The sequence below is a fragment of the Schistocerca piceifrons genome, chromosome 8 (assembly GCF_021461385.2).
Source record: "Schistocerca piceifrons isolate TAMUIC-IGC-003096 chromosome 8, iqSchPice1.1, whole genome shotgun sequence".
NCBI lineage: Eukaryota > Metazoa > Arthropoda > Insecta > Orthoptera > Acrididae > Schistocerca > Schistocerca piceifrons.
The window spans coordinates 385,661,341-385,674,460 of NC_060145.1; the positions used below are offsets into that span (position 1 = coordinate 385,661,341).

The 13,120-nt window shown below is 44.4% G+C and overlaps 1 protein-coding gene across 1 annotated transcript in view; it reads left to right on the forward strand.

Moving 5' to 3' along the window:
• Positions 1-231: 231 nt before the first annotated feature.
• Positions 232-13,120, forward strand: part of LOC124712370 — a 53,951-nt gene continuing 41,062 nt past the window's right edge. Inside the window, exon 1 of the mRNA XM_047242666.1 lies at positions 232-483. Within this exon, the coding sequence (XP_047098622.1) occupies positions 232-483 (252 nt within the window). The remainder of the gene's footprint in view (positions 484-13,120) is intronic.

Consider the following 13,120-nt stretch of genomic DNA (forward strand, 5'->3'; position numbering starts at 1 on the left):
GTGTTCTCCCGCCGAAATATCGGCGGTCGCTGAAAGTGTTACCTGGCTGAATTCCCGGAAGTTATTTGAAAGTTGTATACGTCAGGAGAAACTCAGGTCTAACATCTCTTGTTGCCATCTGTAGTGCAGGGTCCATGGCTAGCCTCTCCAGAAGAGAAGCCTTTGACGTGAACACCCACAGAGAAGAACTCTGGTCTCCAATAATACAACACGTGCGTTTTGTTGACAGAGATGGCAGCGACAGAGCCGGAGCTGGTGTGGCCGCTGCCCCACGTGGTGAGGGGTCTCGACATCCTGGGGCTGTGGGTTCCGCCCCCGGGCCGCAGATGGCGCCACCTGCTGGTGCTCGCCTTCGTCATGGTCTCACACGTCTGCCTTCTGCTCACCGTCAACGCCAGCATCATCATGGACACGCCGAGCGACCTTCCACGACTATCATTCATTGCCTATAACTGCTTAACTTACATAGGTCTCGCATCAAAGGTAGGTGCGGAAACCGGAAACATGAGAAACTGCCTTACAGCAAACAGACTGCCATCTAATTCGATAAAAAAGAGTCAGTGCCCACACTTACTTGTACTGTAGTGTTATTGTAGTGTCGGCAGACTTGCCAACACTACGTACACTAGTTGAAAGAGGCGGCCAAGATGCACGCGCTAACTCCCGCAGGCGGGCGTTAGGTCTGAAACAGGATACGTAATGAATGCTATAAAGAAAAGTACGTAGCTGCTGGAATACTTAAATTTAATCCATCATTTGTATACAGCGTTCTCGATGATACAAGTGACACTCTCTCGAGATAAATGCAATGTAATGCTAATGGCGCCTTGCTAGGTCTTAGCCATTGACTTAGCTGAAGGCTATGCTAACTAGCTGCTCGGCTAATGAGCGATGCTTCGTCCGTGTAGTCGCTAACAAAGTCGTCGTACAACTGGGGCGAGTGCTAGTCCGTCTCTCGAGACCTGCCGTGTGGTGGCGCTCGTTCTGCGATCACTGACAGTGGTGACACGCGGGTCCGACATGTACTAATGGACCGCGGCCGATTTAAAGCTACCACCTAGCAAGTGTGGTGGCTGGCGGTGACACCACAGTTATTGCAGCAGTGTTTCAGTTATCACAAATTAATTGTAAACAAACCAGATCCACAGCATTTTCCCCCTATGCCTTAGATTAAAATGGTTAATTTCATAATTTTTTCGTACTTCTAGTTCACAGTCGTGTAATAATGTTCGAATGATATTTACACCATTTGACTGTAAAATCATCGCCGGCCGGGGTGGCCGAGCGGTTCTAGGCGCTACAGTCTGGAAACGCGAGACCGCTACGGTCGCAGGTTCGAATCCTGCCTCGGGCATGGATGTGTGTGATGTCGTTAGGTTAGTTAGGTTTAAGTAGTTCTAAGTTCTAGGGGACTGATGACCTTAGAAGTTAAGTCCCATAGTGCTCAGAGCCATTTGAACCATTTTTGTAAAATCTTCTTTATGTTATATTACTATGATGATTTCGGCCTCAAGCCATTATTAAGTACAACAATGTTGGGTATAATTACGCTTTGTTAAGTGAAGTTATCGTCAAGGTCTACTGAGGTTGGTGTCCCGGCATGTAGATAAGTACAAGATCACCGACATATATGGCAGACAAGTAACAAACATGTTTTCCAGCCGTAAAACAACTGACGTAATTCCGTCTTTATACGTAATTCCACGGAAGTTGATGATTCGAGAGTATCTGTATGATTATTATGCAATTTAACTTAACTGCATGGAAAACCATCGACCCCCTTTCAGACCATTTCTCTACAGCTTTACTCTGGGATAGCAGGTGGAAAAAAATTAACACCTAAATCATTCCGTGCGAACTCCCGTATCTCTTATCCTATCACAATAGACGTTTCTTCCTATGAAGGAGGGAGTCAAAAGAATTTCTTGACTTCTGGAGAAGAAATCTGATGGCTGTTATTTCATGAAGAAATATCTCAGCAACGGTAAAGGCCATTGTTTCAGCTACTGACTCCCCAACTAGCTTTTATTTCCGTGACACTCTCTTCTCTTTTTCATCATTTCGTATAAAAAGCTGCCCTTTCTTGACTGTCGCGATGTCCTCCGTCAATTCTATCTGATAACTGTTCGCTGCCGTGTAGCAATACTGCAAAAGAGAACGGACAAGCGTAGCGTAGGCAACCACTACAGCAGACTCCTTGCATCTCCTAAGTGTCATGCCGGTCAATAAACCGAAATCTTTGATTTGCCTTCCACACAACATTTTCAGAGTGATGTAAAATTTAAATTATTCATAACTCTGATCCCCAGGTATTTGGATTAATGGACAGCCTGTAAGTTTGTGTTATTTATCGTGTAACGAAAATGTAGAATAATTTTTTACTTGAAATTAATCGTAAACCATGCTAGATCGCAAAGACACGTTTATTATATTGTGACTGGATTCGAGCACAACATGATTATCTTCAGACCTTCAAAACCATACTGATGGACAATGGCTGTAGACGGAGCAGTAATCGCTGAATGACGATAGTCTGCAGTTGACTATAGTCATTCAACGGTTCCTGCTCCATTAACAGCCATTGTCCATCAGTATCGTTATGAAGGTCTGAAAATGATCATGTGGTGATCTAAATCGGTTATCTTATAATAAAGGTGCCTTTGCGAGTAGTCTTTTTTACAATAAATATCAAATATTCTATTTTGATAACTGATTTCCTCCAGCAATATTTTCAAAAACATTTGCTACTCATATGGATGACCCCAAACTTTTTATTGTTCAGTGTCAATTGCCACTTCTCGCAGCATGCAGTCGTCTTTTCTAAACCATTTTGTAATTCGTCTGACCTTGATAAGAGTTTAGCAGACAGTAAACGATAGCATCATCTGCAGATAGTCTGAGAGTGCTATTCATATTGACTCATAAATCATTTAAATAGATTACGAACAGCAGGTAGCCTGTAACAGTTGTTTAGGAACGCCCAAATATCTTCACTAGATGACTTTCCATTCGTCACAACGAACTGTGACTTTTCTTACAAGACATCTCGTATCCAGTGGCACAGCAGAAACGGTACGCCATAGGTACACAATTTCAATGGATGTCGCCTATGAGGATCAGTATCAAAAGCTTTTTGAAAATAAAGGAAATGTTTAATCAACTTGAGAGTCCTAGTGGATAATATACGTTACTTCATGTGAATTAAGGGTCAATTGCGTTTCACAAGGTCAATATTTTTGGAATCTGTGCAGGTTATGTGCCAAGAGATCGTTTCCTTCGAGGTATTTTACAATGATGGAACACAGCATCATTTTTCCACAGTCCTCCTACCAAGTCGATATCAATGATATAGATGTAGCAGTTTTTTTCTGTTTCCATTCTTGTACGAAGGGCCTTCACTAAGTAATACATTTCTTTTTGAGAGTAGGATGGTTTTATTCAGGATTCTAGTACACCATATTCTTCCTTCCCTACTCTTTTGACACAAAACCTTGTTTTTCAACATTATCTCAGTTGACCGCGACTGGGAGGGCCTGTATGACCGCCTGGTACTACTCTACTGGTCGACGTAGCAGCCAACGTCTCGGCGAGAGCATCTTTCGTTGGTCAAACACATGAAAGATTCAGGTTGTAGGGTGAATGAGAAAGAACAGTCCAATGAAGTTTTGTGATCTCCTCTCGGATGAACAGAAATGTGTGTCGGCTTGTGTTGTCATGGAGGAGGAGAAGTTCGTATACATTTTTGTGGTGACTAACACGCTGAAATCGTTTCTTCAACTTCCGGAGGGTAGTACAATAAAGTTCAGAGTTGGTCCTTGCACCATGAATTAAGACATCGGGCAGAACAACCCCTACAGGGACCCAGAAGGCCGTTGCCGTGACTTTAAATGCTGAGGATGCGGTTTTGAACTTCTTCAGAGGAGAGGCCATTCCATGGATTGCCGTTTTTATTTAAGGTTGAACTGATGTTTCGTCGCCTGTGACGACTTCCGGCAGAAAACTGTCTCGATCAGCCTCGTAACGCGCCAGCTATAGTCGTGAACATCTATGCAAAGTGAGAAAGGAGGACGGCGAAAACACGAGCAGGCGACAGTATGTTTGTCGTGCACACGCCTGATGACAGAATGTGGCGGTCGGAGTCTTGCCTGCCCTGTAAACCAGGACAGGCGGGGATCTGTGACGTATTTGACGACAGAGCCTAATGTTGATGCAAATTTTTCGGAGCGCACCGTTCGGTGGACGTTGTCGAACATCAGGTTCCACAGTAGACGACCTCTACTCGTTCCCATGTTGACCCTATGGCATCGTCAGCTACGATTGTAATGGGCACTGGATGATATGAGATTGGACAGGGTGTCAATGGAATCATGTCTCCTGCTCGGATGAATTACGTTTGTTGTTGAACTAGATCGGTGTTTGTGTGTGAATATCATGTCCTCCAGGTGACTGAATGCTCTGAATGACATCACGCCGGACGCATGTTGGTGAGGGCAGTATTAGGGTGTGGATGACTTTCAACTGGGCTTCCATGGGACCGGTGGTAGTAATCGAAGACAGGATGACAACTGAGGACTACGTGAACGTTGTTACGGACCAAGCACACCCCTTCATGCTTGATGTGTTCTCGACAGCGATGGTATCAAGCAACAGGATAACTGTAAGTGGACTGTCAAAATCTTGCTGTGGTGGTTTGAGAAGCATGGTAGTCAACTAATTTCGACGTCGTGGCCACCAAATGCTCCTGATATGAACCCAATGGAACATATCTGGGACATTATAGGACACCTGATCTACGCCCACAAACTATCAGCCAGTACTTTACGGGAACTATGTGGTGTCACCGCCAGACACCACTCTTGCTAGGTGGTAGCTTAAATCGGCCGCGGTCCATTTAGTACATGTCGGACCCGCGTGTCGCCACTGTGTGATCGCAGACCGAGCGCCACCACAAGGCAGGTCTCGAGATACGGACGGGCATTCGCCCCAGTTGTACGACGACTTTCCTAGCGACTACACAGATGAAGCCTCTCTCTCATTTGCCGAGAGATTGTTAGAATAGCCTTCAGCTAAGTCCATGGCTACGACCTAGCAAGGCGCCATTAACCATTTTAAGATAGAGTCTCATGTGTATCATCAAGGAATGCTGCATTCACATGAAGGATTAAAAGTTAAGTATTAAAGCAGCTACGTACTTTTCTTGCTACCATTCATTACGTATCCTGTTTCAGACCTCTATATAGCCTACGTGAAATTAACGCGTGCCTTTCGGCTACTTCAGTGTGGCGTAGCTGTCTTATTACGCCACAACAAACTACATGACACGTGCATAGATATTCGGTGCTACATATATCCGTCCTCCTACCAAGGACTTGTTGAATCCATGCCAATCAGAACTGTTCCTGTATTGTATTCCACATGTGGACGATCAAGTAATTAGCTAGGTGGTCAAAATGTTTTGACTCATCAGTGTAAATCACAGAATTTTCCAAACTATTTATGTATGCATCTTTCAGTTACTAAAACATACACTCTAAGATTAAAAAAAGACGCACCACGAAGGAATTATTTGCATGGTATGTAAATTAGTAGATATGTTATACGTGTACAAGCAAACAAATGATTGCAAGTTTAGAAAATTTGGATGATTTATTCAAGAGTGAGAGATTCTCAAATTGAGCAAGTAAATAAAGTTTTGATCCACGTCTGGCCCTCATGCAAGCAGTTATTCAGCTTGGTGTTGATTGATAGAGTTGTTAGATGTCCTCTTGAGGGATATCGTGCGAAATTATACGCCCTGGAATCTCACTTACTGCAACAGAATTGTCTTCGCTGATGAATTTCGCTTCGAACTGAGCTTCGATGACCAGCGGAGACGTAGCAGAGGTGCGATACCAGCAGACTGTCGCCCGCCATACAACCGTCAGGGGTAGTCTCATGTGTCACTTCTTTTCACAACAGGACCCCTTTGGTTGTAAGCCGCGGCAACATTACAGGGTGGTAGTACTTCCACGATATTCTACGCCCCGTTTTGTTGCCCTTCATAGCTCGCCATCCTGCTTCTACATTACAGAAACATTATGTCCATCCACACACGGCGAGAATTTCTCCTGTTCCTTATGCTTTCCATTACCTACCTTGGTCATAAAGATGGCTGGATCTCTCCCCAACAGAGAACGTTTGGAGCAATACGGGAAGGGCCATGCAAGCATCTCGGGATTTTGACGATCTAACGCGGATACTGCACAGAATTTTATATACACTCCTGGAAATGGAAAAAAGAACACATTGACACCGGTGTGTCAGACCCACCATACTTGCTCCGGACACTGCGAGAGGGCTGTACAAGCAATGATCACACGCACGGCACAGCGGACACACCAGGAACCGCGGTGTTGGCCGTCGAATGGCGCTAGCTGCGCAGCATTTGTGCACCGCCGCCGTCAGTGTCAGCCAGTTTGCCGTGGCATACGGAGCTCCATCGCAGTCTTTAACACTGGTAGCATGCCGCGACAGCGTGGACGTGAACCGTATGTGCAGTTGACAGACTTTGAGCGAGGGCGTATAGTGGGCATGCGGGAGGCCGGGTGGACGTACCGCCGAATTGCTCAACACGTGGGGCGTGAGGTCTCCACAGTACATCGATGTTGTCGCCAGTGGTCGGCGGAAGGTGCACGTGCCCGTCGACCTGGGACCGGACCGCAGCGACGCACGGATGCACGCCAAGACCGTAGGATCCTACGCAGTGCCGTTGGGGACCGCACCGCCACTTCCCAGCAAATTAGGGACACTGTTGCTCCTGGGGTATCGGCGAGGACCATTCGCAACCGTCTCCATGAAGCCGGGCTACGGTCCCGCACACCGTTAGGCCGTCTACCGCTCACGCCCCAACATCGTGCAGCCCGCCTCCAGTGGTGTCGCGACAGGCGTGAATGGAGGGACGAATGGAGACGTGTCGTCTTCAGCGATGAGAGTCGCTTCTGCCTTGGTGCCAATGATGGTCGTATGCGTGTTTGGCGCCGTGCAGGTGAGCGCCACAATCAGGACTGCATACGACCGAGGCACACAGGGCCAACACCCGGCATCATGGTGTGGGGAGCGATCTCCTACACTGGCCGTACACCACTGGTGATCGTCGAGGGGACACTGAATAGTGCACAGTACATCCATACCGTCATCGAACCCATCGTTCTACCATTCCTAGACCGGCAAGGGAACTTGCTGTTCCAACAGGACAATGCACGTCCGCATGTATCCCGTGCCACCCAACGTGCTCTAGAAGGTGTACGTCAACTACCCTGGCCAGCAAGATCTCCGGATCTGTCCCCCATTGAACATGTTTGGGACTGGATGAAGCGTCGTCTCACGCGGTCTGCACGTCCAGCACGAACGCTGGTCCAACTGAGGCGCCAGGTGGAAATGGCATGGCAAGCCGTTCCACAGGACTACATCCAGCATCTCTACGATCGTCTCCATGGGAGAATAGCAGCCTGCATTGCTGCGAAAGGTGGATATACACTGTACTAGTGCCGACATTGTGCATGCTCTGTTGCCTGTGTCTATGTGCCTGTGGTTCTGTCAGTGTGATCATGTGATGTATCTGACCCCAGGAATGTGTCAATAAAGTTTCCCCTTCCTGGGACAATGAATTCACGGTGTTCTTATTTCAATTTCCAGGAGTGTAGTATACCTCAGGAGGCCCCACATGAACCATGAACCTTGCCGTTGGTGGGGAGGCTTGCGTGCCTCAGCGATAGCCGTACCGAAGGTACAACCACAACGGAGGGGTATCTGTTGAGAGGCCAGACAAACGTGTGGTTCCTGAAGAGGGGCAGCAGCCTTTTCAGTAGCTGGAGAGGCAACAGTCTGGATGATTGACTGATCTTGTCTTGTAACACTAACCAAAACGGCATTGCTGTGCTGGTACTGCAAACGGCTGAAAGCAGGGGGAAACTACAGCCGTAATTTTTCCCCAGGGCATGCAGCTTTACTGGATTGCAGTAGGTACGGTGAGATGAGGAAGCTTGCACTGGATAGAATAGCATGGAGAGCTGCATCAAACCAGTCTCTGGACTGAAGACCACAACGACGAACAACCTCAGGTCATGCAACTCAGTCAGTCAACCCTCATACGAATAACTGCTTGCGTATGTACCAGAGGTTGAACAACTCGTTTTTGGCTTGCTCAATTTGTGTAACTCTTTCTCTTGAACAAATCTTCCAATTTTATCGAAATGACATCTACCGATTTCCGTCCCATTCGGATCATTCCTTCGTGCTGCGGCTTTTTTCTTTTTTGATTTTTCTACTCTTAGAGTGCAGTTCAATACGAGTTACGCAGAAAAGTGATTTTGAACAAAATTTGGAGACATATTTTTCAGGGAAGGGGTTAAAACGGTGTCTGTATGGTTCAAAAAAACCTGCCCCTTGTAGAGAAAACCATTCAAACGGTGTTACGTGAGAGGCAATTTTTTTATGTCCACCATTAATGCGTCTGTCGTCTTAATATTTCCACTAAATACGACAAATTAGCTCTGACACATGAATCTGCTTACAGAAAACAAGCTGTAAAGGGGAGACTGGAATAAAATACTCTAATGTAAAAGTACTGTCGCTATAAGAACTTTAGAAACCATACATAACATCAGAGGAGAAAGAAAAACGTTGGCCTGTTGTATCCAAATATATGCCTTAGTTTGCTAGGCCAGTTTTGAATTACTTTTGCTACATAAAAAGCCGAATTTCGAGGATGCTGTAGCAACGATAACACACGGACACAAAATCCTTCAGTAGGAGATACATTTGAGGCTCTTTCAGTGCGAATGGTTAAGTTCTAAATAAAACTGCAAGATACTGTTGTTTTCACAATTTTATAAAGTAACGAAGCTTTGAGATATCGGCAAGAAAAAATGAATGTCCCAATTAACGCCACGTATTACAGATACAAAGTATTGAGCTGTCTCTGCCTCTGGTTTTTAAGCAACTCACAACACCTTCAAAAACCACGTGAGAGGTTTTCATATTCTCTCGCTCGTTACGTACAAAGTATTTAGTCCTACAGAAAAAATGAAGATCTTTTTGTAGGCAATTTCGTGTACTTAAATTTTGTACTCTAATACGTTTTCGCAAGGGCGATGATTCCCGTTATCCAAGAAAAACGTACAAATGCAACTATTAAACGGGTTTTTCCTGATCAACTCAAATATCGTGGCCGCCAGCGAAAACGTAACCCAGTACAAAATTTAACTACATTAAGTTTCCTACGAAAAGATTGTGCAGCGAGCGAGAAAATTTGAAAAACTAGCTTGTGGAATGTGCAGCAGGTTGCATGCAACCCGTAGCAAGGGGCAGATGAATCAGCCTATATACAAGTAAAATAAAGCTGACTCGGAAAATATTTGTGAGACTGACTTGGGATGATACTTCTTACTTTACAGTAGAAGTGCCCGTCCTAGAAAATGCTGGAAACCATGATTTTCAAGCACTAATGGGTTTCTGACACAGCATCTCCTGCATTCCCTGTCCTGAGTGCTTCACTGTTTCAGTACTCTTCAGTGAGTGTGAGGAGCAGATGGGTTTAGCGAACGGTTGGATGAAACACAAAATGGTGCTCTCGATAAAACGATGCGTGATCATTATCAAGTGTTACATGATGTACGGTATGCGGTACGGTCTGCACAAGACTGGAACCGGTTTAGCAAAATCTTCAGCAAAGTTTGAAACGCAAAACTTAGTGAATCAGTTAACGTAGAGGAAGGTATCCATGATCATAAGGCTGTTATAGCACCCAGGACAACGTGTCTTACAAAGAATGTTAAGAAATTTAGGAAGATATTTTTGCTTAGCTAGAGTGACAGGATATTTCGGTTTGTTTCTGCAGTCGGCATCAAATATTCTGTGCTGAGATGAAGATGTAGTAGAGAACAAACGGAAAAAAATTCAAAGGCATCCTCTAATGTGCCCCAGACAAACATGTCTCGAGTAAGGTCTTAATAGATGGGAAAGATCCTCCACGGTTTAATAGGCGTGTTATGAAACTGCTACGTAAACCAAGAGTACTTGATCTCTTATTCAAGAGAAGTAAAAAACGTAGTTGACAAACAAAAAATGAACGAAGCGAAAATAAGCGTAAGGAGAGCCATGAGGGAAGCGTTCAATGACTTTTAAAGTAAAACATTAAACCTTTGTCAAACGATCTGAGTACAAACCCTAAGAGGTTTTGGTACAATGTAAATTCAGTAAGTGGGTCAAAATAATCTATTCTTTCACTCAGTGACCATACTGGCACCGAAACAAAAGGTAACAGAGAGAAGGCTGAAATGCTGAATTCGGTCTTTCGAAATTGTTTCACCGCAGAGGATCGTACCACGGCCTCTCATTTCAATCTCTGTACGAACATCGAAATTGCAGATATTGAGATAAAGATCACGGAACAGAAAAACAACAAAAATCATTTATTAGTGGAAAGGCTAGGACCAGATGAGATACCTATAAGATTCTACAAACATTATGCAAAAGATCTTGCTCCCCCTAGCAGTAATTCATTGTAAATCACTTGAGAAACTATATGTACATCACAATGGATTCTATGAAAATAGCACTTAAGTGGCTGGCAAACGGTTCATCGAACCACCTCACACTAATTATCCATTATTCCATTCTCGAACAGCGCCCAGAAAAAAACGAACACCTATATCTTACGTTATTTTATAATTATGATCGTTTCCCCGTAGCCAGCCGCTGTGGCCGAGCGGTTCTATGCGCTTCAGTCCGGAACCGTGAGACCGCTACGGTCGCAGGTTCGAATCCTGCCTCGGGCATGGATGTGTGTGATGTCCTTAGGTTAGTTAGATTTAAGTAGTTCTAAGTCTAGGGGACTGATGACCTCAGATGTTAAGCCATTTGAACCACACGACATTTTTGTTTCTCCATATGTAGATCGGCGTCAACAAAATATGTTCGCATTCGGAGGAGAAAGCTGGTGATTTAAATTTCATGAGAAGATTCCGCCGCAACGAGAAACGCCTTTGTTTTAATGATGTCCCCTCCAAATCTTGTATCATATCAGTGACACTCTCTCCAATTTTTAGCGATAATACAAAACGTGATTCTGTTCTTTGAACTTTCTCGATGTCCTCCGTCAATCCTATCTGATAAGATTCCCAGAACGCGTAACAGTACAAAAGAGGACGGACGAGCATAGTGTAGGTCTGTCACATTTTGTAAGTGTACTGCCAATAAAACGCAGTCTCTGATTTGCCTTTCCAGCAACATTTTCTATGTGTTCTTTCCAATTTAAGCTGTTCGTAACTGAAATTCCTATGTATTTAGTTGAATTTACGACCTTTACATTTGACTGATTTATCGTCTGAATTTTAACTGATTCCATTTTGCACTCATGTGTATGACCTCACACGTTCATTATTTAGAGTCAGTTGCCAATTTTTATACTGTACAGATATCTTTTCTAAATTGTTTTGCAATTTGTTTTGGTCTTCTTATGACTTTACTAGACGATAGACGACAGCATCATCTGCATACAACCTTAGACGGCTGCTCAGACTGTCTCTTAAATCGTTTATATGGATAAGGAACTTTTCTTCTTTAACTTTCATGACCCTCATGCGAAAGATGCAATGGGTCAGTAAAATGGTCGCACATGATTTGATGAAAACTACGTTTTCTTACTACCTGAGCATTTCTCTTACCCTTTCGCATGGGCTGTAGAGATCGGTTACTAGCCTGGCAGCGCGGCCCTGATTGTCTGTTGTCATGCATACCTAATGGGCACTCCAAACGCTGGGGGAATAACCTATACTACACTTACTCACGCTAGCATCTAGTATGCGATTTTCTTTAAAGATGTACTGAATTTTCCCAAAACACATCCAACGAAACTAATTCTTGTATTTGGCTTTCCTAATACCGATTTTATGTGATGTCCCATTACACATCGTCTCTTACTATTACCCGAAAATGCTTACACACTACGACCTGCTCAAAATGTTCACTACTGATCCTTTGAGAAAACTACCACGTTCTTTCTCTTTGTTACAGAAATTATCTACATTTAAAGAGAATTGCCACTCATGATACTAAGCAGAATTTTGTCCGGGTCTTTTTGCAATTACTAACGGTAGCCGGACACGATACAATTTTGTACGAGCTCCAGGGAAAAATCTTAAGACCTTTTACATAAAACAAACGGTATTAACATTCCACATCTGTATTTCTCATGTCTACATGTCCATTTCTCAACATATTCACCCTGGCGACGAACATATTTCTCCCAACGAGAGACTAGTTTTTTGATATCCCCACCGTAGAATGTTTGACTTTGTTGACGGAGCCACATCCGCACCTCTGTTTGCATTGTTTTATCACCATCAAAAGATAATCCTTGAAAGTGTTCTTTAAGTTTTGGAAACGGATGAAAATCGGAGAGGGCCAAGTTGGGACTGTGTGGAGCATAATCGTTGGCAGTGACCCCAAGGCGTCGGACCGTTGCGCATGTCCTGTGTGGTCTGCCATTGTCATGCTGAAGGATAAGGTACGCCATGTGCGACGATCTCTTCGAATTCGAAACTCGATTACAGCATGTCATGTCTCACGCGCCGACATAGTTACGTTGCTCACCACCATGTTACAGTTCGGGGTCCTCTAGCGGTAAATGGCTGCAAATATTTTGAACTGATAAACAAAGGTGTAGAACGTTAATAACATTTGTTTAACTTAAAAATCCTTAAGAGTTTTCACATAAAGAAATCGGAGGCATTACTTTTCGACACGCGGTTGTACATAGCAGCATCGTCAGCGAACTACCTTAAAGGGCTGTTGATCCACCCTGACAAATCGTGCGTGTCTGTTAAGAAGCCCAAAGCCCTATTGTACGTTACTTTAGGTTCAGCGGAATATCCGCCTTTCAGTACAACGTACTGGGTTCTACACACATCAAAAAACGTTTTGCATCATCCCGGTTCCCAGAACCCCTGAAAATAGACATTGACTGTGGATATTGTATCACAGACACAGTCCCTTTGACTGTTGAGAGATGTCACTAAACCCGCCCAAAGATGTAAGCAACTATGCACGAGCGGCGCCTATTAGACGGCCGATCAATTCC